This window comes from Corvus kubaryi, unplaced genomic scaffold (genome assembly GCF_017639235.1).
Source record: "Corvus kubaryi isolate FWS band 111438036 unplaced genomic scaffold, C.kubaryi_AGA036_p1.0 37394, whole genome shotgun sequence".
In the NCBI taxonomy this organism is placed as follows: Eukaryota; Metazoa; Chordata; class Aves; order Passeriformes; family Corvidae; genus Corvus; species Corvus kubaryi.
Genome location: NW_024581133.1, coordinates 3,412,572 through 3,434,161, shown reverse-complemented (window position 1 = coordinate 3,434,161; position 21,590 = coordinate 3,412,572). Strand labels below are relative to the sequence as shown.

Below are 21,590 nucleotides of genomic sequence, written 5' to 3'. Positions count from 1 at the left end.
ATTGTGCATCTTTTCTTTGATCTGTAGATTTCTCCCCGGCCCCCCGGGAGGAGGAGGAGGAGGAGGAGGTGGAGGAGGAGGAGGAGGAGGAGGAAGGGGGAGGGAGGGGGGCGAGCGCGGGCTGTACCTGGGTTGTTATCGCGGGGAGGAGGCTTGGGGAGCCGGCAGCCCTGCCTGCATGACAACGATGCTGTTTATTATGCGCCCTCCCTCGCCCCGGCCCCCGGCTCCCCCGGGAGACTCAGGGGCCCCCGCCGCCCCCCGCGGCCCGGGGCAGGGTAAGGCAGGGCAGGGCAGGGCGGCCGCCGCCTCCGGGCCAGCGCGGCCCAGGGACCGGCCGGGACAGCGCTGCGGGCCGGGCCCGGGGACCTTCGGGGAACGGGCACGGCCCGGGGCAGGGACAGGTCTGGAGGGGGCGAGGCCCGGGGTCAGGCTGTGGGTGTCCCCGGGGCGGCGGGCGCAGGGAGCTCCGCTCGGCTCGGGGCGCGGAGGTTGGGTGGACTGAAGCGGGGTCTGGCTCTGTGGCAGCTCCCCAGCCCTGGGGACACGGCGCTGCACCCAAGCTTTTTGGGTCTCCCACACCTCCAGCCGCACCTTGCCCTTTCCTGGGTTGACTTTCTTTCACAGGCCTTTGTCATTTTTTGTTTTACACTGCCATGATACAACTGAGGTGCAAAGGCATCGTGGTCATTTGGCGGTCAGCTAAGCGCTGATTGTACTTGAACATCCATTTCTGGTGCTGCTACAATAACACAGGGCAGAGCTTTCCCTGGGGGGTCTGGTACTGGCACACTTACATGGCCTGTCCCTTCTCTACTCTTTGGTCACTGTTGTGTAAACTCACTAAGTAACACGTGTTGTGGGAACTCTTGGCAGGCATCAACCAGTGAGTCTGTATTTACTTGTCTTCCCCGGCCTTGCTGGGATGATTGGGTAGTGCTTCATGCCATCATTCGCTAGTCAAGGAAAGTTGCTGTTCTTTATAGACTGTAAGGAGCATGAAGATAGTGAAGAGTTGTATGCAACTTGCAGGGAAACATGAGCAGGGTAGAGATGAACTGGCATTTAGCATTACCCTTGTCAAGACAGTCCAGGAAAAGGATGGATATAAGTGCTGGAAGGGTGTCCTGAGCAGAACTGGGAAGCAGAAGAAGTGTTGTTGAACAGCAGACACTGTACAAGGAGGGAAGGCCAACACAGCAGGCTGAAGCAAAGGTTGGTGAAAAAAGAATAGCGACAGGGTTCTAAATATCCAGAAGCCTGGTAATGAGGTGGTGCATGCAATTATTTTGGCAGAGCAGGCTAAAATTAGCATGCAAAAGGCCGAACATAATCAACAACGGGTTGTGGTTTTATAATTCTATCATTATACAGGTTGGTGGATATACTACCTAAAAAATGGCAATTTATGTCAGCAAAACAGCACGAGCCACTGAAAATTGACTTCTTTCCTACCTCTGTCATGGTTTAATTTACTGTGAAAATTTTAATGTGAACAGTTGAGACCATTACCACGTTGAAGCATGTTAATCCCTTTCCTTTTTGAGCCTTTGTAAAACTCCCATTTATTTACTCAGAAGCAGAACAGGGCCTTTTGGTTTAATGGCATTTTCTTTCCTTTCAAAAAATCATTATATGCTATGCAGCTGGTCAAAGCTTTTGACTGGGTTACTAAGTAGGCACCTGAATGGCAATAATACCCAACAAAGTACATCCTGACTAGGAAAAAATAGGTATGCTGTTCACATAACTCACTTCCTTTGTGCAGACTAACCGGATGTGAAGTTCAAGTGAAGAAAAAGCAGTGTCTAGCTTTAACATGACTTAGCAAGTAGAGGCAGAACCTGTAGAGAGCCCAGAGACTACCATCAGGTGGGAAGAGAGCTGTCAGGAGAGGGGAGCATTAGTACTGGGTGTTAGTTCAGCAGAGTGTCTAGAGGCACAGAATGTGCTCCTGTAACTTGTGGTGCCATTACATACAACTTCATGGTAGATCAGGCTGATGTCTACCTGAACCTTGTTAAAATTACAGTTCATGCCATCTTTGCCAGGACTTTTCTTCATCTTCTTTGCCAAGTTTTCCTGATGTGCACTTTCTCAGTTAAGGAAAAACCTAGTGAGGACATTCGTCTTTATTTTGCTTCCCAGAAAACGTCATTGCATACAAATAAGGGGAAAAGAAATATTTGAGTTGAGAATGCAACTCAGATACTTCTGATTAACTGAATGCCCTTTATCCAGGGGATTCACTTGTTTCCAGATCCTTGAGTGGTTGCTAGCTACTTCTCTATTCATTATGCAATTAGCATGTTTGATCTTTGTATTCTCATAAAAAACTTATATATTTCATGCTAATATAGTAGCTTAATAATACGAGTAACAATACATTTAAATGGCAGTGTTATTGCCCCTACCAAGTGGTGTTTGGCATCAGTGAGACCTTTGGCATGAATTTCCTGTCTAGGGACAAACTTCTTAAACTGTGTTTAATAAACCTGCGAAGTGTTAGAGCAGGACAGAAGGGATCTGCCTGCCCTTTAATGGAGCACACAGACGTAACTGACCTGGCTCAGAATCAGCCGTGTATTTTTGTGCACATGGGTAGTGTCATGCAGAGGAGGTACCTCAGATCCCAGAGGCTCCAGCAGCAGGAGTGCAGGCGTGCCCCCAGCTCAGTGACTCCTGTCTCTCAGAGGGACGGTGCTTGTGGGCTCAGCCAGCTCCACGTGGCACAGCATCACTGACAAACCCAGCACAGGCAGCCCTCTCAATTCCTACATTAGCTTCCCACCGTCTCTCTTCTTCGCTATGTTGATCCAGAGATCAGCAAGAACAAGCCTGACAAACCTGACTTCCATCCCTGTGAGTAAAGAGAGAAAAAATGTGCAGAAAGTGGCTAAACAGTGATGATACGCCAGGGCACCATTGGAAAATTGTGTCTTATAACGGATGGAGTGCTCTACCAGTCAAACTGCATTTAATGTTTCTTTGTGGATTGGTCTAGAATTCATTTGAGAAGGATGGAATTTGCCACACTTGGCCAAAGCAATAATGGTCAGATACCTGACGGCTGAAAGAGGTCACTTAGGTCTTATTACCTGAAAGGGCTGCTTTGAGTTTTGGTATTACATTTTCTTGTGCAAAGCCAAAATTTCCTTTGGCTTGACTGGAGGACAACAAATAGGTTTAGAGTTGAACTGAAGTTTAATAATAATGGTAAAGGAAATACAGTTTGGTTTAACGTGGTTTTTATGTTTGTCCGTGATGTCTGTTGTCTTCAGATGCTCATCAAAAATGCAGAATAAATACCAGCTGGCCAGGTCATCAGTTGCTGTAATCCAACAAATAACAATTGTGTATCCAGAGAGTATGCAAAAATAGAGGGAAGATGCCATTGTGGTTAAAAGGTAGAAAATAAGAATTTAATTCATTGTATATTTCATGAGTGGTCTTTGCCCTTGAAGCACTAAATCCCCCTGTGTCTTACTGCCTTGTTTGTAAGACAGTTAACAACACTTTTCCCTTTAAAAAGGTGTTGTGGAGACAAAATCGCTAACGTTTATGAGTTTCTTTGATACTACTGTGATAGGAGCTGTATTAGCACATGGAGACAGAAAAATCTCTTTCTTCAGACACCCTAGTTTATCTAGGATAAATGTCCTGGTTTATTGAGAAATTGTCCCTTGAATAGTCACTCAGATGAGATAAAAGAGAAAAACTAGTGGTAGATTCAGAAAGATCGATAATGGTGTTTGTTTTATGAGTGACCCTGAAGAAACAATAGGTACTTAGTTGCTGAAATTAGCTGCTGATTTAAAAATAGGAAGGGAGCTGTTAATGCAACTGTAGAGAGCAGAGAAAAAGTCTGGAATGACCTCAATGAAATAAGAACATGCCCAAATAAATGGCTGATGCCATTATTGAACAGAAGTCTGGGATTGTGCAGGTGGGGAGTCAAGAACTCTATCTGGATAAGCACCAGGAGTTTGTGTAGGGATGGTAAAATTTATTTGGGATTATACAAGAGACCCAAGAAGGTAAGACAATGTATCTTAGTGTAAAACACATGGATGCTTAAAGCTGTTTAGAACACACTGTGTTGGGAGGAGAACACAGCCTTTAAAGTGTTGGTGTCACGCCATTATGAGGGTGCATTTACTGTCTTGTCAGGGCGAAGTTCCTATTTCCTGGGCTCCTGTTTGTCTTGTCCAGTTCCTTTATTGCTACTCTGAATTAACTCCCACTTTAACTCCACATTTGCTGCTTAGCTAACAATCCTCCTGTGACTGCCACTGTTAAAAAGCACCTGCCAATAGCAATGGCAGAATGGGATTTGGGGCACTTCAATGTATTAGAGTTGCAAATGGATGTGAAATTTTCAGTATATTGCTTAGAGTAATGCATAGTAAATGCTGTCACCTTAATGGGAACTAGTGTCAGTGGCAGGCTGAACATCATAGTGTAGTGATGGTAGTTTTTAGCCCAGTGTATATTTGCAGTATCGTTGACTGTGTCCCCCCTCCAACAAGGCATGAAAGTAAGGCACCTGCAAGTATGAACTAAAATAATTCAGGGGAAGGGTTTGAAGGTAAGCTTGTGCCTAAAGACTGTGTGAGATGACAGCCTAGAAAGGCTCACAACGCTGTGGTATCGTAATGTAATATAATGTTAGACACTATTAAAAGAGATGACTACTACAGAGTGACAGAAGACTTTCAGTATCAGTAAAATAATTTTGAAAATATATTTTGGAGACCCCTATGCAGATATTTTAGTAAATAAGCCTCTGACATCCAGTTCAGTGAAGTATGGATGGAGCCAGTGGGTTGGTTGTGGTGCAGCTGTGGGTGTAGGACCAAAGCCTACGTTCTGACATCATTTGATAAAGTACAAGGTACAGAAACAGCTTTAGTCTGTGGTAATGGCCAGTGTGACAGCTTGCAAATATTGAACTCTCCAACACATCATAGAAGAAAGGTTCTGCATTTTAAGTGTTTGATATTTAAAACAGACCATTTGTTTTTGTATTAATATAAGAATAAGGGAAGGTGGGTTTTTCCCTGGCAGGGTTTATCTTTTTTGGCAAAGAATGACAGACAAAAATCAGATTAGATCCAGAAAACTTCAAAGGGTCCATCGAAATAGACAACAGATCTTTCTCTGTGTTTTTCTGCCAAAACTTGGTCTGCAGTCTTTTGAGCTTTTCTCCTTGGCCATTTGGGACCTGTCCAGTCCTTCACCATGTGCTTTTCTCCCTTCCTCCTTTTGGTTGCTCTGGTTTATGACCTCACTTTTGCCATGTTACTAAATATGAGTCCCCTGTGACTTCTCCTTTGCCAACTCAGAGCTTCTTCAGTCTCTCTCCCTCTTTAATTATGTACCTCGCTCATACATCAGTCCCTGGAGATCTGCAAGCAGTTTTTCCTGGCAGGTCTCTGTTTGTTCCTTTCTGAGATGAGACGTGATTTGCTGATCACTGCAAAGGTCTGGCTTATCCTAGGAACTGATGGTGAGGTCGTGGCTTCTTCAGGCAGCACTTCCATGAGTTCTGCCGTGGTGCATCAGAATAGAGCACATTTAAGGCAACAAGTCCATTGTGGAATTGTTTTTACTTTCTAATTCTTCTGCACCACGTTGACACATGTTTCTTAGACAGTATTTAAACTTATTTGCAGATACCTGGTCATATCCTGGAGTAGGGGTGAATGTATTTTCAGTGAGTTAATCAGTTCATTGAGTACTGATTCCTTCACTTCCTAAAACAAAAATAACAAGGAGTAGAGCATAAATTCTCCTAATATTTGGAAAGTAGGGAGCTTGAGTAGCTAATGGTCTTTCTCTGTCCTCCTGCAATCAGTTTTAAGTTTAAAACTGATCAGTTTTTTAATTTAAAAGATTTCATCTGAAGATTGTAGCATAAAATGCCATCATTTTTATACATGAAGTCGAACCACAGCTTATAGTAAAACCTTGCTCTTGTTTGGCAAACAAATAATTTTGGGGGCAAGATGTTCCATGTTTGTTGTTAGCATGGTAGGAGTATATGGGGAAACATCTTTAAAATTCAGTTCTTTAAATCTCTCTATTGTTTTTTTTTCTCTTTAATTAGTTTAAATAATTAGCACCAAATGTGCAAGTCTGAACTTTTTGTGTAGATCACAATAGATGAATACATTTTCTCCTGCAGTGTCACAATTTTAAGTCCAAATGAAGCTAATGCAGAATAAGATCGTTGTCTCAGAACCTTTGAGGCAATAAGCAACTCAAGTTTTTCACACCCATACTCTACAGACTTTTTGTTAGATCCTGTTCCTTGTTACTTTGAAGCCACTGAATAATTTTCATCAACCGATCTCATGGAAATCGTTGGATATATGTTTTGGGTGAAGGAATAGTGCCCCTTTCAGTGAAATCTGTATGTTGCTACTACAAAAAGATAGGAGAAATATTAGTTTCCCCTCATTAATTGACAGATCTCTTTTTTTTTATTGGGTAAAGAACCTTTTAGGAGCCCCAACTGGAATGAACTTTTTTGTAGACAGCAAAATGAAGACAGAGTTTTCAGGCTTAACTCTTCAGTTCCTGATTTTCCTGTCATAATACCACATTAACAGGTCTTCCTGCATTTAGGGTAATAAAAATCTTGTAAGCAAGTGATTGTTGACAGTAAGTATATACAATTGTCATTTGAGGATAGATGAAAGGACTTCCTGATAATGCTGAAGAAGTGAGAACAATGGGGAGAGGTTGGACATTTTAACTGTTTGAAATGGTGGTGTCTGAGCAGTAAAAACCTTTCCACTGTGTACTTGAGAGGCATAAGGAGAATGAGCCTGCCTGAGGCCTCTCAGTAGTACTGTAATTTGAGTGATAAATATAGCAACAAACACTGGGAAGTAGTCTGTGTGGAGCAAGCAGGAAGAGGTTGTGGAGACGGCTTTTTAAAGGTGTTAGGAGTTAGAACATCAGTACTTTGCTGTTTCCTTAGGTACTTTGGTACTTTTCAAGGCTGCTCCTGTGCCATCCATCTCTGATCCCTGCCTCCCATGGATGTGTCCCTGTGTGTACAGACCCACCTGTCCTGTGCACAGGTACACATGGAAAAGATTAGATGCTTCAAACACAGGTGTAGCACATGGGCAGGACATCAGCTGGCTCAGGACACCAGCAGAGGCAGCATCAACAGCCAGCAGTTTGGCTGAAGCACAATAGGAGCAACGAGAATGAGCCGTTATTTGAAAGATTCCAAGAAATATTTGGCAAACAAGACAGTATCATGAGGTAAAGCTTTTAGAACTTAAAGAAGGAAACAGATCCTTGCTTCCTCCTCTTGGGAAGGTCTCTGCAGTACTGGCTTTGCACATCTGAGATTGTTTCATTCAGTTGTGTAGCAGCCAGTTCTAAACCTGATACTGAAATTGGATATAAACTGCAGATTCATTTCCAGTTTTCCTTTCTTTTACTCAGACTGTTTGACATGACAGGCTTGATAATACTTTTGCCTGAAGGGTATATGAGACCTGGGTTTGGGATTTTGTTTGTTTGTTTGGGGCTTTTTGGTTCTAGAAAACAAAAGGAAGGTACAAAATTTGAGTAAATACTGCAGCATGTTAACAAAACAATGAACTTCCCGTGTTACGAACTAGTTCCTATTGCCCCAGTCTGAAGTTCCCTATCCTTCAAGTGGTCTCAGGTCAACCCAAATATTATCCTTGGCATCAGTGCTTCTCCAAAAAGACACATAATGTCCTTGAATTTCAGAAGAATTTTATCTCTGCCTCCTGGCCTTTTGTAAAGCCCTGCTGAAATCTGAAAATGCCTTCAGAGTCAACATAAAGGGAGGAGATGATGTGCTCTGCTCTGGGCCACACAGAGCCCAACATTAGAAAGGACAGGTGTCCATAGACTTTGGTCTCTGCCTTAGAAAAGTATATTTAAATCTCTTTCAGCTTTCCATCAGCAGATTGAAAGGTTAATTAGCATACATCTGTAGCCCCGACAATGCAAACTGGAAACAACTGTTTATTTTGCCTTGCAGCAATGTGTAAAAAACCTAGAGAGAGACTGTTTGCCAGCTCTGGTTTGGCTGCTTGAATAGAAGACATCATATAACAAACGAGGAAAAACAGGGCAAGGAATATCATACACCAAGGAATTTCTCTAAGACAATCAGTTAACAAAACACCCTACATGCAGCAGAGTAAGTAGGGCCAGAGAGGAAGGAAAAAATTCCAGGCTGTAGGGACCTTATAGGTATCACTGTGGTGTCACTGATGTCAACTAGGAAACAGTGTGTCAGCCTTTAAAGTCAGGAACTTTGTCCTCCTTGGGCTTGGAAGGCACCTACCTAGGAAGCCACTTAAAATACAGAGAGTAAAACTACACCAAAGGCAATGAGCAGAAGAAACTTTAAGTTTGGGAGAGCTCAAGATACAATGGCACAATAATGCAAACCATTTCTGGGAATCAATCCCGTATCAGACGGGGTTACTAAATGTACTAAATATAAGTACATATTGAAACTTAATAATAACACAGGGAGTGACCTTACAGGGATGTGTAGCATCAGTCTGGAGATGCAATCCAGGTGGGAGAAGCAGGAAAGTGCAAGGAGAGGAGCAAAAGCTATAGCTGCAAGGAACAATTCTGGAGTTGCTGTTACTTCCTTGATATGCTGATGTGTTTTGCATACAAAGTCATTGGAATCAAGCAGCTCTTTTTTGCAAAGTTTTTTTCGGCTTCACAAATCTTGTGTTTTACAGCATTCTCACCTCCATAAAGGGTTACTGTCAACCCCTTCTTTTAATTCTTGGAGGATGGTGTATCTTCCTCATCCAGAATCTCCTGCACATGAAGAAAACAAGAATCCAGGTCTCCATTCCTGACTTACCCTAGCCTCTAACCTGTTGTTTGGTAACGAGGAGGCAGTTCCTGCAGCTCCTCTTCTGCTTAATCCTCTGGGAAAAGTTTGGATGTAGGGCACTTACAGCTCACCTTTTCTATGGCACTCTGTGTCTTCCCTTGCAGCAGCTGTGGGGTGGGAGCAAGCGAGGGAGGCACCCACGGAGCAGTGTTTGGACTCACATGTGCCCTGGGTTGCCTGTCCTGACAAAGCAGCATGAGGTGATGCCAGAAAGTGGAGCACTGTACCTCAAAAGGAGATTTGTATCCTTCCTTCTCTTGAGTTTTGCCATTCTCTTTCCTACTGCTTGTGCAGAGACCACCCAGGCAGGATGGCTGAGGGAGGCTCCAAAGCCAGCAGGCATGGAGGGCTGTGTTTTTCACCCCATAGCAAAAGCAAAGCTGTCCATGTATGGCCTCCTTCTTTCCTTGGGACAGAATTGTGTCTGTGTGTAGATCAATCCCACCAGCCCCACGGATTGCTTTTGGTGTGTGCGTTGCCCTAAGTATCTGTGTATTTTTCCTTAGCTTCATTTAACATGTTGCCAGTCTGTCCATCCGTGTCCTGCACAAGGCCTGGCTCATTCTCCCGGGTGCAGTTGCACCCAGTGGGGCTCTCTGCCCACGCTGGCAGGACGTGTGTTTGTGTATGGGATTGCTGCAGAGTGCTGTGACCTTTGCAGCACACTGGTTATTCAAATGGAACTTGTGGTCCACTACTGGCTTCCTGTAGTATTGCTGCTTCCAGCTTTCTCTCTTATGTTGCCAATCCTTTTTCCCAGCTGTGTTAGGTTTGTCCTTTTACAGACTGAATTTCAGTTTACGTGCAGCTCGTATTTCTCCCAGTCCCAGGACTGTGAGTCAGTTGTCACTGGGTTTACAATCACTGGGTGTGGGGAACTGACTGCACATTTCTGCATACACACCTACGAGCACGAGACTGAATATCTGCAAAGGTTCCCCCCTTGCTGTCCCAAATGCCTCTTCCAGAACATGGAAAAAGATGCTAAGGGAGGCAAATCCTGGCAAGAAACACACCTAAGCACGGCATCTCATGCCAGGCACTGTGTCCTACTGTAGTGGCATGTTTCTCTCATCTTTTTCTTAAACTAATTAGCTGCAAGTTGGTTTTCAGCCCAGATGTCATAGTTTCCATCCGAGCCAGTGCAAGTTTGTATTTCTGTAAGGATTTCTTCAGACACTATTATCTGGAATCCAATTAAGTAGCGTTCACTCAGGATTAATCGCATGTGGAAATGTTTGCAGAACTGAGGTTCCTGTGTTCTTAGCAGCATACTATTACTGCTGTATTTCACTATGCCCCAATAGGAAAGGGCTTGGGAATTCCATGTGTTACTTGCCCTGCACAGATCCACTTCTTGGCTGTCCTGGGTGTTATGGAATAGCAGAAGGAAGATGATACCTATCCCAGTAGTTTGCTCTCTGAAGACCGTGTCCCAAAAGCAGAGAATGAGTTTGACTGCATAAAGATTCCTTGATTTCAATAAAACTGCTTACATGTGTGCTGCCGTGCCTGCAGAAACATAAAGTAGGGCCACAGCCTAAGGGAGAAGGCAGACGTTCATCTTAAAAGAGAAAAAAATAAAATCTTACATTCCTTACTGCAGTGCCTCTCCAGATACCAGGACTTTTGAAAGATATTAGTGGTGCAGCAAACTCAAAAGATAATTCTTTTCGTATGGTGTCTGGGTCAGGTGACTTGCATATGTGCACATTTTCAGGTACCCCTTTTGCTGCTTTTTATCAGAAGTTCTTTTTCAATATATTCCTCATGTGCAAATTTTATTTTCCTTTGTCACAGTCAGTATTTCTATCACAGCTTGTAGAAGAAGGTAGCATAAAGCTATTAAGCCTCATGGTTAGAATTTTAATGTCTGCAAAGTAGTAAGTTTGTTCTATCTGTTAATATTTTGTGTTCTTTGCATTTATTTGTGCGGCTCTGGAGCTTTTTAACGTTTGTAAGGTAGTGGGTCAGTTTTGTGAACAGATTTTTTGAATTGGTACTTCTGGTAAAATGACAAGAACTCCTTGTTAAAAGATGAGAACAGATTAGAGAAGACACATTTGTCAGATGGGGCTCTTCAGCATTAAAATGCTGTGAATGTTTGCTCTTTATCTTTTAGAAGATGCTTTATGCCATTTCCTGCCTCACAAATGAATGGATTCACCTGTGTATATAATTGCCATTTTATTGTGCTGGATGGGATCTGATCATACAAAGACAATGGCTTTGTTTATGCTGCCAAACTGTATGCCCAGCTGTGCTTGCAGGATCAAGCCTCTAGCTGTTAACTTTCTAGAAGGCCATAATAATAAAGATTTTAGTGGCAATATGTTCAGAAGAAATGCCAGCTTCTTTAGCAGATGTGGGAACAAGGGGAACAATTTTTTAATGAGAAGCTTATACTTTTTCTGAAACATTTGCTGCTAGATGATGGTGTTAGTTTGCTTGTTTGTCAAATGTCAGCTAGGCAGTGACCTGGTATAATGACAGGGTGTCAGGGTTGGAACCAAGACAGATTTATTGAAAATGATGCCATCCTGAGTGCTGCATGTGAGGCTGATTGGGGGATCGTGACAGGTAAAAGCAGTGTGAGCTAAAATGCTGTGGTTGTGGAGCATGGTTTGGACACATCATGTGTCATCACCATTGCATTAGAAAGTGGCAGAATTAAAATTTTCAATACTGACAGAAAGGCTTTTGGTTGGATTTTGTTGATTTGTATGAAGTCTGTATAAACACTCTGTCTGGATCCCAGTATAAATTTGTACATGCAGTGTTCCCTAATGTCCTTCCTAGTTCCAGATCCGTGTATCACTAACCAAGTCCTCTTCCATTTGTAATTGCCTTTTCCCGTTTATTTGTACAATATGTGTTAGAATAATATGCTGTTTCTTTATAGTGGCTTTTTAAAACAAAATAGTAACCAGTTTTAAAGCATGCTTAGTGCAGATGCCATCTCTGATTCATAGGTAAAGAGTGTTTTAAAAATTGAATATTAATGTATGTGGCACAGTTCCACACATGTAATTTGTCCCTTGACAACCTGTATCCTTAAAATTATCCTTCTGGTTACCTCTCCAAGTCTGGGATAGAAATGAGAAACAGTGATGGCCATGAGGTATAGAGATGGAAAGTTAGAGAAAATCAGAGGAAGAAAGCAGACTCTGGAGTAAACTTCGTGACATGACTGCTACTGAGTTACTGGGTTTTGTAGGTAACTTGTGTTCATGGCAACACCATATTCTGAGAGGTTCTTTGAGAGTAACACAAAATACTTACACAAACCTCATACATCTATTCAGCTTAACATACTGGATAGAAACAACGGATATTAAAAAGGAACTCTTCATCCTACACATATATAGACATATAGGCAACTTCAAGCCCATGATTAATCCATGTGAATTAAAAGAGAGTACTCACGTGCTTAAAACTCGTATTTAGTGGTTTTGATGTAAAATATGTTCTTTATAATGATGGGCTGCCACCCTAGCAAATCTGGTCACTACCATATTGATGTATTCATCTTATCTCTGACATTAATTCCACTTAAATTTCTAAAAATACATGTTTTTATCTTTCATGTTTTCATTATTTCATTTGAGTTATTTTTTCTAACATGGTTTAGTAATTAGGAATTAAGTTCATAGGTCTACAATACATAATGGAGTGCTTTGTATATTTTAATATAGTTTCATTTCTGTAAGCTGCTGCTTGAGATTGGGGGATGGGGTTTGAGGAAAACGTTCATTTAAATAAATAAAGTTGTTATTCTTTTAGGGACTACCTAAGTAAATTTCAGCAACTTTAGAGTCAAAACTAAATGAAAACTCTCATCCTGAGGTTTTGGAAGCAGAAAAATGGGCAGGTGGGGAGGGGTATGACTTGGCTTGGAAAAACTTGTTCCTGAGTCTCTTTAGGCAGGCGGATTAAAATTCCTAAGAGTTCAACCTAGACTGAGGGACTTTGCAAAGGAGGCATTTGACACCCTAATGGCAGCTCCTGGAAATCCAAGCAGAGATTGAAAGCAAACCCAGTAAAAATGCCAAAGCTGGGTCCAAGTGCTGCACAAAGACCACTGTGACTCCATGAATCTCTTCATTCCATGGTTTTAGCAACCCAGTTCACATAGGCAGAAGTTCCATCCTAGCAAAATAGTCGGGGGGTTTAGTGGGTTGGTTTGTGCCGTAGATGGTGGCTGGGGCTGGGGGAGTAATGGAAACAGTTCTTTACAGGCCGTTGTTAGGTTTGGAGTGACCAGGGCCTTTCAGAGACCCTGAGCCCTTCTGCAGGTACACGTTTGCAGTTTGGCAGCAGAGGAAAACAGAAAAACCTGCCTTTGCCAAACGATTGCAAATCACTCCATTTCGTTGCCTTTGCAATTAGATTTCATTGCTTCTCGTTCCCCCCAGATTGCGTACGTGCCGTTGTTTTTTACGTGTTGCTTGCATCACAACAAAGCAGTTGGCCTGTGTGCCAGCGATGCTCGGTGATTAGACTTTGCCATAGCCCCAAAGTACAGACTGAGGCCTCTCCCAGGCCACCACCTACCCGTGAGCACCGTAAGTGCAGAGATTGGGTGCTGTGAGCGTGGCTGTGCTGCTGCAGCCAGCCCCGAGCTCTGGAGTCAGCTGCACCAGCCCCGGTGCCTGCAGAAGATGCGTTTGTGTGGCTGCGGCGCTGCGTGCGCAGCTCAGCTGGTGCAGGCTGCCCGTGCCTGCACGGGGCTGGGTGGGTAACAGGGTGCTTTGGCTCAGGATCCCGAGAAACAGAACTTGATGTTTGAAGGAGTTGCTTAAATCCTGCAAATAGATGTTCTGGTGTGAGCACATTAAGACCATGAGTCTTTATGTTCTGTGGGTCCACAGAGAGCAGCATAATGAAGACAAACACATGCTTGGCTGTGTCTCCATTCCCTCTAGAGGACTGGTAGGACACTCGTAGTCTCGTCTCTGCTGCTGCTCCTGAACCTCAGAGGGCTGCAGGATACTAAAAGTGCTCTGTGTTTTCAAGGGACAAAGATTTTGTGTTCTTTTCCCAAGTAACAGTAAGCATTTTTTGTATGCAGGCACTTGTTCAGTGGCAAGGAGTGTTTCAGGCCCCTGATGTTATATCCCTTAGCTGCAACTGATGGTAAGAAAACAGGTCACAGAGGAGACAAGCAGGAGGGTTTTCTGTACCCAAAAGCCCAGATAACAGTGGAATCTCCAGAGTCTCAAGCTTGAATCCTCCCTAGCATGAGCTGGGGGCTGCAGTAAGTGAAGCAGATTGTTCCTTTCTTTGTCTCTGGTATGTGTGTGTCCACCCTGTCACAAACTGGAGGGTTATGTTCTCCATCAATCACGTTTCCTTACCCAAAGCAATCTTAGCCACAAGTTGTAGTGTCAGGGTTTTGTGTATTTTTTGGGAAGCTGGACCAAATACTGCACAGGGATGCTCTGTATTCTTCAGCCTGGGAATATTGCGTAAATACCATTTTTTTCAACTGACTTTTTGGGGTAGAAAACGATACTGGAAAAGAAATGGTAAATTAAGCCAGCCAAGTCTAGGAGAACGCAGTCTTCTGGAAATTTGCTTACCTTTTGGCTTTAAGTGTGCTGATGGGAGGGTAAGGACTAGCAACACTTCTTTTAATAAAAGATTGGACAGTGGAATATGGAGCTTTGGGTGGAACAAATGAGCTTAAAGTATAAATTCAGTTGTATTTGACCAAATGTCAACACTCTAGGCAGGCTGCATCTAATTGGAAGTGTTTTGATCAAGTTAACTGGCAAAAAAAATCCTACCTCATGAATATAACATTCTTCCTTAAAACCAATCAATGAAATAGTAACATTCTAGTGTAAATATTGGAAGGCAAAAAGATATTCCTCGGTCTAAAGAGTTCTTGTATCACCCATGCACTCCTTGGAGCAGATGAGATACAGAAGGTGGCAGGGTTTATCTGAACACTTTGGGGAGGAAGACTGTATGACTTTCCATGTCCCTTTGGCTTTTAAGAAGAGAGTGGGAGAACAGAAATACAATGTTTGTGAATGTCCAGTCCCTAAAATTTCTCACTTATTGATGTCTTGACTGGTTAATTAATTTTTATTTGCTGTATGTCTTCTAAACACTTTTGTATGAGCATTTCTTGCACACTTGTATATTTCAAGACAAAAATATTTGTGGTAAGATGGTAAAGTAGGGTAACCAAATTTTGTCATTAGAAACTGCTTTCATTTGGTGTTAGTGGGCTCACTCTGATTTGCTTTGGTGGATGTACATTGCAAACAATATTTTGGTATCTGAGGAATAATTCAGATAAAGGAGAACCAAGCCTTCACTGTGCTTAAAGGGAGGAAAAGTAAATGCTAAATGCCTCACAGCTGGCAATATTTGTTTAAAATAAACAAGCTCTCCCTACCCATACACAAATAAAAAGTAATTTTGTGAGCCATGAAAGTTAAGAAGTTTATTTTTCTCTGGCTTGCTTTTGTGTGGATTTCCTAGTGTCTGATGTTTTGATTCAGCCTGCATTGCCAGCTGTCTCTCAGCATATGGACTACTTGTCTGCCCATCTTCTGTTGGACAGTCTATTTATCACAAAACATGGGGAAACTTAATATCTCTCTGGCCTTTCTCCTTTTGTCTGGTTGGCAAAATTGTCTGGTGTGTCCCTGAGTTATTGCAGGTAAGAGTCAGACTGAAAATAGTGTGATCAAATCCTTTTCTTTCCTTAGGGAACAGACTGGGAAAAAAAGAATCCTAGTGAAAAGAATCCTAGGAAAAAAAGAATCCAATCCACACCACTGCTTCATTCACAGTAGCAGGGAAGCACTTCATTTGGAGAAAACAGAGCATCTCTGCAGCAGCCTGACTTTGGGGTGTGCTCCTTGGCAGGATTACAGTTTGGTAACCTGAAGTCCAACTCTGACAAGAGCTGGAAGTACGTGTTACTGGGAATTCCTCTCATTTTAGCCGTGGACCTCAAGTGCTTTATAAGGAGAACAGTCCCATAGTCCCCATTCATAAAAGTGAGACTGAAGGAGATGCAGAGATTCTTGTGGCCAAGGTCATCCCAGGGGCCAGTGGCAGAGAGAAGACTTGGCTTTGTATTCCCCGAGTCTCCTCCTCTGACAGTCTTCTGTCCACCAGCCCCAAGAGTGCAGAGAGGACTTGAATCACATGAATGGATCAGTTATCTACAAAGTCATGCATCCAGATACCAGTCACGCAGAACTAAGCTCTGGCCCCATTTTCATATTGGAGATTAAAGCAGCTCTGCAGAAAGTGTATTTCAACTTTCTGTCTTCAAAATATGCTGCTAATTAGGGATGTAAAGGGGCTGAACTCAGCTGCAAGACTGCTGATCTTTCCTAGGGAGACATTGCTGCCAGCATTGTTTGGACTCCAACTAACCCTTCATTGTCTTCTATCTTGTTGAGGTCCTGAGCATGCACAGAAAAAAAAGGGAGGATTGATGTCTTTATATTGTCATTTCTGGCTGTCTGCAGGATACCCTTCAGCCATTTTCAGCAGTGCTCAAAAGTATGCTCTGCTGGTTTTAATCTTGTTTTGCTTTTTGTTTTTGCTGGTGGCACTCTTCCATGCCCAGAGACTTTTTTTAATTTTTACTTTTGTAGCTGTGCAATTCTACCTTATTAAGTTGGATTCTGCTTCTAGTCTCACCCTTCACAGGGTTATCTTTTTTAATGGGTGAAAAAGTGCATATGCCAGCATTCCACCCTAGGAGTTCAGGTATGTGATGTACATTGGGGAGTAGTGCTCTGCTTCAAATACCAGTCCTGAGACACGAGAGAAAAAGTCAGCAGTCTGCAATCAGCTTTAGTTGGATTGCTCTTCAATTTAAGCACTATGGAATTTGAGTCACAGTTTTTAGCTTGAAGCAGGTTGGATTTTTTTTTTTTTTTTTTTTTTTTTTACATTTTAGGATCCTCTAGGGGAAAAAAAAATTAATATTTTACATCTTACAGAACAGTATTTTAAATAATGGTTTAGAAAAGATACTGCTATACTGCTGACTCCCAGTAGCATTAGCTATTAAAAAGCATAATAAATCCATTGGAATAAAAATGTTGTAGTAAAGCAAAATATCCTATTTTAATAATGGATTTTGAAGAGTATTGCTTTTATCCATCTAGAGTTCTGCTAATAAGCTAACTGTAAAAGATCAAGCTGCTTGCATGTGTTGGGCAATAATAAGCAACTTGAACCACTTTCCAGCAAATACTATAGGCCTTTACTCGACTGCCGTGCAGTGACTCCAGGGATTTCAGTGGGAGATACTGATCTCAGCAATGGTTCTGTGTGCTTTTGCCAATCAAAGGCATTTACACTATGTCAAAACAATCAGTGATTACTGCTCTGCAGTTTTAATTCCCTCTTTCTGCAAAATAAAAGGACTTGTTCTTGTGGGTGCCCAAATAAGCATCTCCGCATGCTGATGTGAAGTTTCTTTTTTCTGTAAATGGGGACCTGAAAGGTATTTTTGCATAATACCTTTTTTATTTCAGTGTAAAATTCCGTTGGAATGCAACAGGACAGAGTCTGGTCGAAAGCCACCCTGACAGCCTGGAATTCCTGCTTCTGAACGGCAGCTTATCCACAGCACAGAGGTTCCGTGATGCCATAAAACATGACACCTGCTGCCCCTGCAGCTGGAAGGAGGTGCCTCAGGGATGCCCTTCCGCCTTGGTGGGCAGAGCTGCCTCTTCCTCGCCGCTGCAGTAACATCAGCCTCCCCAAAGCGGCTGTGCACAGCACAGCAGAGACAAAGCGTGCCTCTCTCTTCGTGTCTCGCAGAGACATGTTTCCCATTTTGCAGGGAATGTAGAGCTCTGCAGAGCAGAACACCCGGGAGGGGGTGCAGCTTCCTCTGTTTCTGCACCAGCCCTCCCAGCGAGCTCCTCTGCCTGTCAGGAACATGCCACGTTATCCCACAGCCAGGCACGGGGATGATTTGTGCTGCTGTGAGCCACTGTTGTTGTCCTTCTCGCTGGGCTCTGGCTCTGCAGCGCCAGTCTAGCCCACCCAGCCAGCGCCTCGCTCCCCAGGGTGCCCAACCTCGTGGCAAGCGGGAAGGGAGCACTGCAGTGTGAGTGCTGCCAAACCCACCCTGTGACAGGCAGTGGGAAATACTCCCTGAGAAGTCAGCAATTGCTCAGCACCATCGAGAGCAAAATACTCTGCTGCATACACATCCTAGCCTGTAAACTACAGTGTAAGGATCCTGACAGATTTCTTGCCTCCACGCTGGTAGTCACTAGCAACACTGTTTGATAAAGCCCTGCTCTGGTTTGAGAGGACCAAGCTGAATTTTCTGTTCAGTGTTCTTGACCCTAGAAGCCTGGCATTTGTTTACTGGAAAAAACCTCAGTTACATCTTTAAAGCTCTGCTGGTTGGTTGGCAAACAAATGCCGGGCAGTGCAGCTCTGCTGAGGTTGTGCAAAAAGAAAGCAATTGTTATTCATTAAGCAGATGACAGCAACGGGAGCTAAGGGGATAAAACTCGAAATCTGAAACCACCTGCTTTAATTTTAGCCATAATTGAAGCGGCTGCCCATGGTGTTGCTGATGCATGTATCAGATTTGCACGCCATGCGCTGCTCACACTGATTTCTGTGGCAGCAAGCTCCAGCCCACTCTCTGCTCTGGCTCAGGCGGGGATGGAGCTCCTGTTTGATTGCAGGTTACAGCAGGTGCTTTAGAATCTGTTTGTTTCCTTCCAGGAGCAAAACGCAGTCGCAGTCTGGCTCTCTGATAGACAGATGCTTTAGTCATTAGTGAGGTTTCTGTGACTACAACACTGTGTTCCAGTATGGGTGCTCTTGCCTCTTTTGTTCCTGGTTCAAGGCAGCGATGCTTTTCTCACTCTTGTGCTCATGCGCTCACTCTCTTTCTCTCCCTCCCTCCCTCCCTCTCTCTCTCTGTCTTTGATCTTGCTGATATGGGGAAAAATATCGGATCCAAATCTGCAGCATGTTTAACCAAAACATCCTGTAGAACGGGAATAAATTGTGACTGAGTGCAGCAGCAGGAGATTGCAGTATGGTTGCTTGTACTGCTTGCTTTCTGCTACAACAAAACAGCAGCAATCATCATGGAGTGCCAGGGTTGTTCTGCAGCTAAATAAGCACTTAGGGACTCCACATTCACAGAGGGCTAAGGTTGCTTTACTGGGAATAGGGACACTGGGCAAAGCTCACCTCTCACAGTCTCTAATGCAGGGATTTGTGTGAAACAGGTAAAACGGGGAGAGATCTTTCCTAATGGCAGAGAGGGTCTCATCCTTCGCTAAATTCCCTGGAGTTTTTGCCACGGAGTTCAATGGCCCTAAGATAACACTGTCACTTTATATCCAACCTTGTTACAGTACTAGCAACATAAGCCCCAGAGCTGGGGAGCTCACAGCAACATCAGTGAAGGCAGGGAAAGTCTTGACCTCAGCTGCAGAGTGAAATGTTAGAGTGGGAGCATTAACAGTCTCTCCTTGAGCTGTTTGGTGCAGATTTATACTGCATGTGTTTGTATGTGTATGCCAACTCCCAAAAGCTATGAAAAGCTTTTTTATGGTTTCCTGTGATGATACGTAGTCAGAAGGGATACTTGGATGAATAAAGAAATATGCCACAAAATGAGGAGCAGGTGAGCTGCGTGACAGATGTGTGTTCTCTCCTTTGTTGATTTGGTGCTGCTCCTTAGCTAACAGTATTAAGTGCTGGGAATAAGACAGAAGGCTTAACTCCACTTGGGATATTGCTTAGGAGATCCTCACTGCTTTGGAGCACAGCTCGTTGTGTGATGTAAGATCCCCAGTCCCTTCTGATCAGCATTCCCTACTAAGCATGTCTTCATTCCCCTCCTTTACTGATCATTTATAGCTGTTTACTTTATTTCATGAGAGATTCTGAGAGGGCTGAGGCAGTAACTGGGCTGTGCTGCTCTGTAATGCAGCCCAGAGCTGGCGCCGCATTTCAAGTGGCCAAATGAGATTTGCACTCGAGTCCCAGAAGACTCTGTCTCAGTCAAAGGAGTCCACATTTTTCTGGGGTCTGGTATCTGGACATCTTCCTTGTCGCAATAAAGAGGAGGATGGCTATGCCATCCAGACAGTTGAGGTGTGTTACCCCTTCCTGTACTTGGTAAACTGCCAGCACAGCCTTTTTTGCTCTGACATGTAGATACTTCCATCTTTAAGGAGGCATAAAATGTTTTGCAGACATGCAATATCTCCCTGGCTTGCTAACAGTTTAGAAAGGGAGTTGCAGTGGTTTTTCCCTGCAGTCTTTTTATCACTCTTATTATAAGTCTAATACCTGTATTTTAATAATGAATTGTGAGCAAATAGCAACATTCTGGGCACTTTCTTAAAAAACAACTAGTTAATGTCAGAAAATGATGAGCTCTAAAGTAGTATCTTTGGCAGCTTTTCTTCTAGGTACTCCTGATGATAAAGAGGGCACCAAGAAGCCTGTCATGTTGTTTCAGTTCCTTCTTACACACAGCTGAGATAAAAGTAAATGCACATGTTCATCCTCCACCAGTGTGTATCTTCCTTCTATGTGCATTTAAATAATAGCTTCTCCTTTTATTTATCAAATTATTAGCTTTGCTAAGTACGGGAAGTGGGTAATTGCTGTGTGCCCACAAGGCATGTGACACCTGTGACAATCCTGAATTGTCTCCTGCAGACTGTGCTGGGCAGTGGGTGCATGGTGACATATGACCCAGTGTGCCAGAGCCCCACCATCCACACCCCTGAGTTGCACTGCAGGAAGGAGACAGGGAGTGGTTTGGAATTGCTCTCGGATCTCCAGATTTTGGTGCAGCTTCAGAGAACGTTCCACCTAAAAGATAGGCATCCATTTCTTTTACAGAAAGGAATCCTGTGATGTTACAGTTCCACACGTGGCTCTCATTTCTCCATCCCCAAGAGGTGTCCTTGCAGAAAGACCAAAAGGGTTTGAATTCTTACAAAAGCTCATGCTCCTTTGAGAGGTACATAGCCAAGCAGATGCTTTACTGTGAAAGAGAACATCCTTTGAAAACAATCTGGTGCTTATTAGTCAGTAAGAATTCAGTGTTGGGGGTCCTTCAGCAAGAAAAGAGAAGGAAAGCACATGTGGGTCTGGCCTCCTGAGTGAAAACATGCAGGTTCCATCCCAGTGCTCTGCTGAGGAGCAGATTTTGTATAGCATTGTTATGTCAGCACTTCCCTCTCAGTTGCAGTGACATTTGGCAGGATTTGATATGCTTATGTTGAGACTGAGTTGCCTTAGACCAGGCACCAAGCCATTCACCTGCTCACTGGTGCTGCCCTGTAGATATCTAGATTCATTAGGCTCGCTCTTAGCCAGAGAGTTCTCTGGACACTTAATTTCACACACCCACATATGCTCATAAGTGCCATTTCTGGGAAGTCAGGCTCTTAGATCTTATTTAAAGCTGTGCTGTGTTTCTGGTTTATGTGGGTAGGCACCTGGACTCTCTTATTTCTGTTGCAGAGGACTACAAAATTAGACATGGACAAGATTAAGTCCTGGGCCTCACCTCCTGCCTCACAACCAATGCTCTCACTCAGACATTAGGAGAAAGAGTCTGGGCACTGCTCAGCCTGAGGGCTTTGTTCCAATACCAGCTCTGTCTCAGGAGAACACCCTC

General features: G+C 43.5%; 1 protein-coding gene across 1 annotated transcript in view; it reads left to right on the top strand.

Moving 5' to 3' along the window:
* The first annotated feature begins 2,793 nt into the window (after nt 1-2,793).
* HDGFL3 (HDGF like 3) overlaps nt 2,794-21,590 on the top strand; it is a 39,344-nt gene continuing 20,547 nt past the window's right edge. Inside the window, exon 1 of the mRNA XM_042039497.1 lies at nt 2,794-2,862. Coding sequence (XP_041895431.1) covers nt 2,809-2,862 — 54 coding nt within the window. The 5' untranslated portion in view covers nt 2,794-2,808. The remainder of the gene's footprint in view (nt 2,863-21,590) is intronic.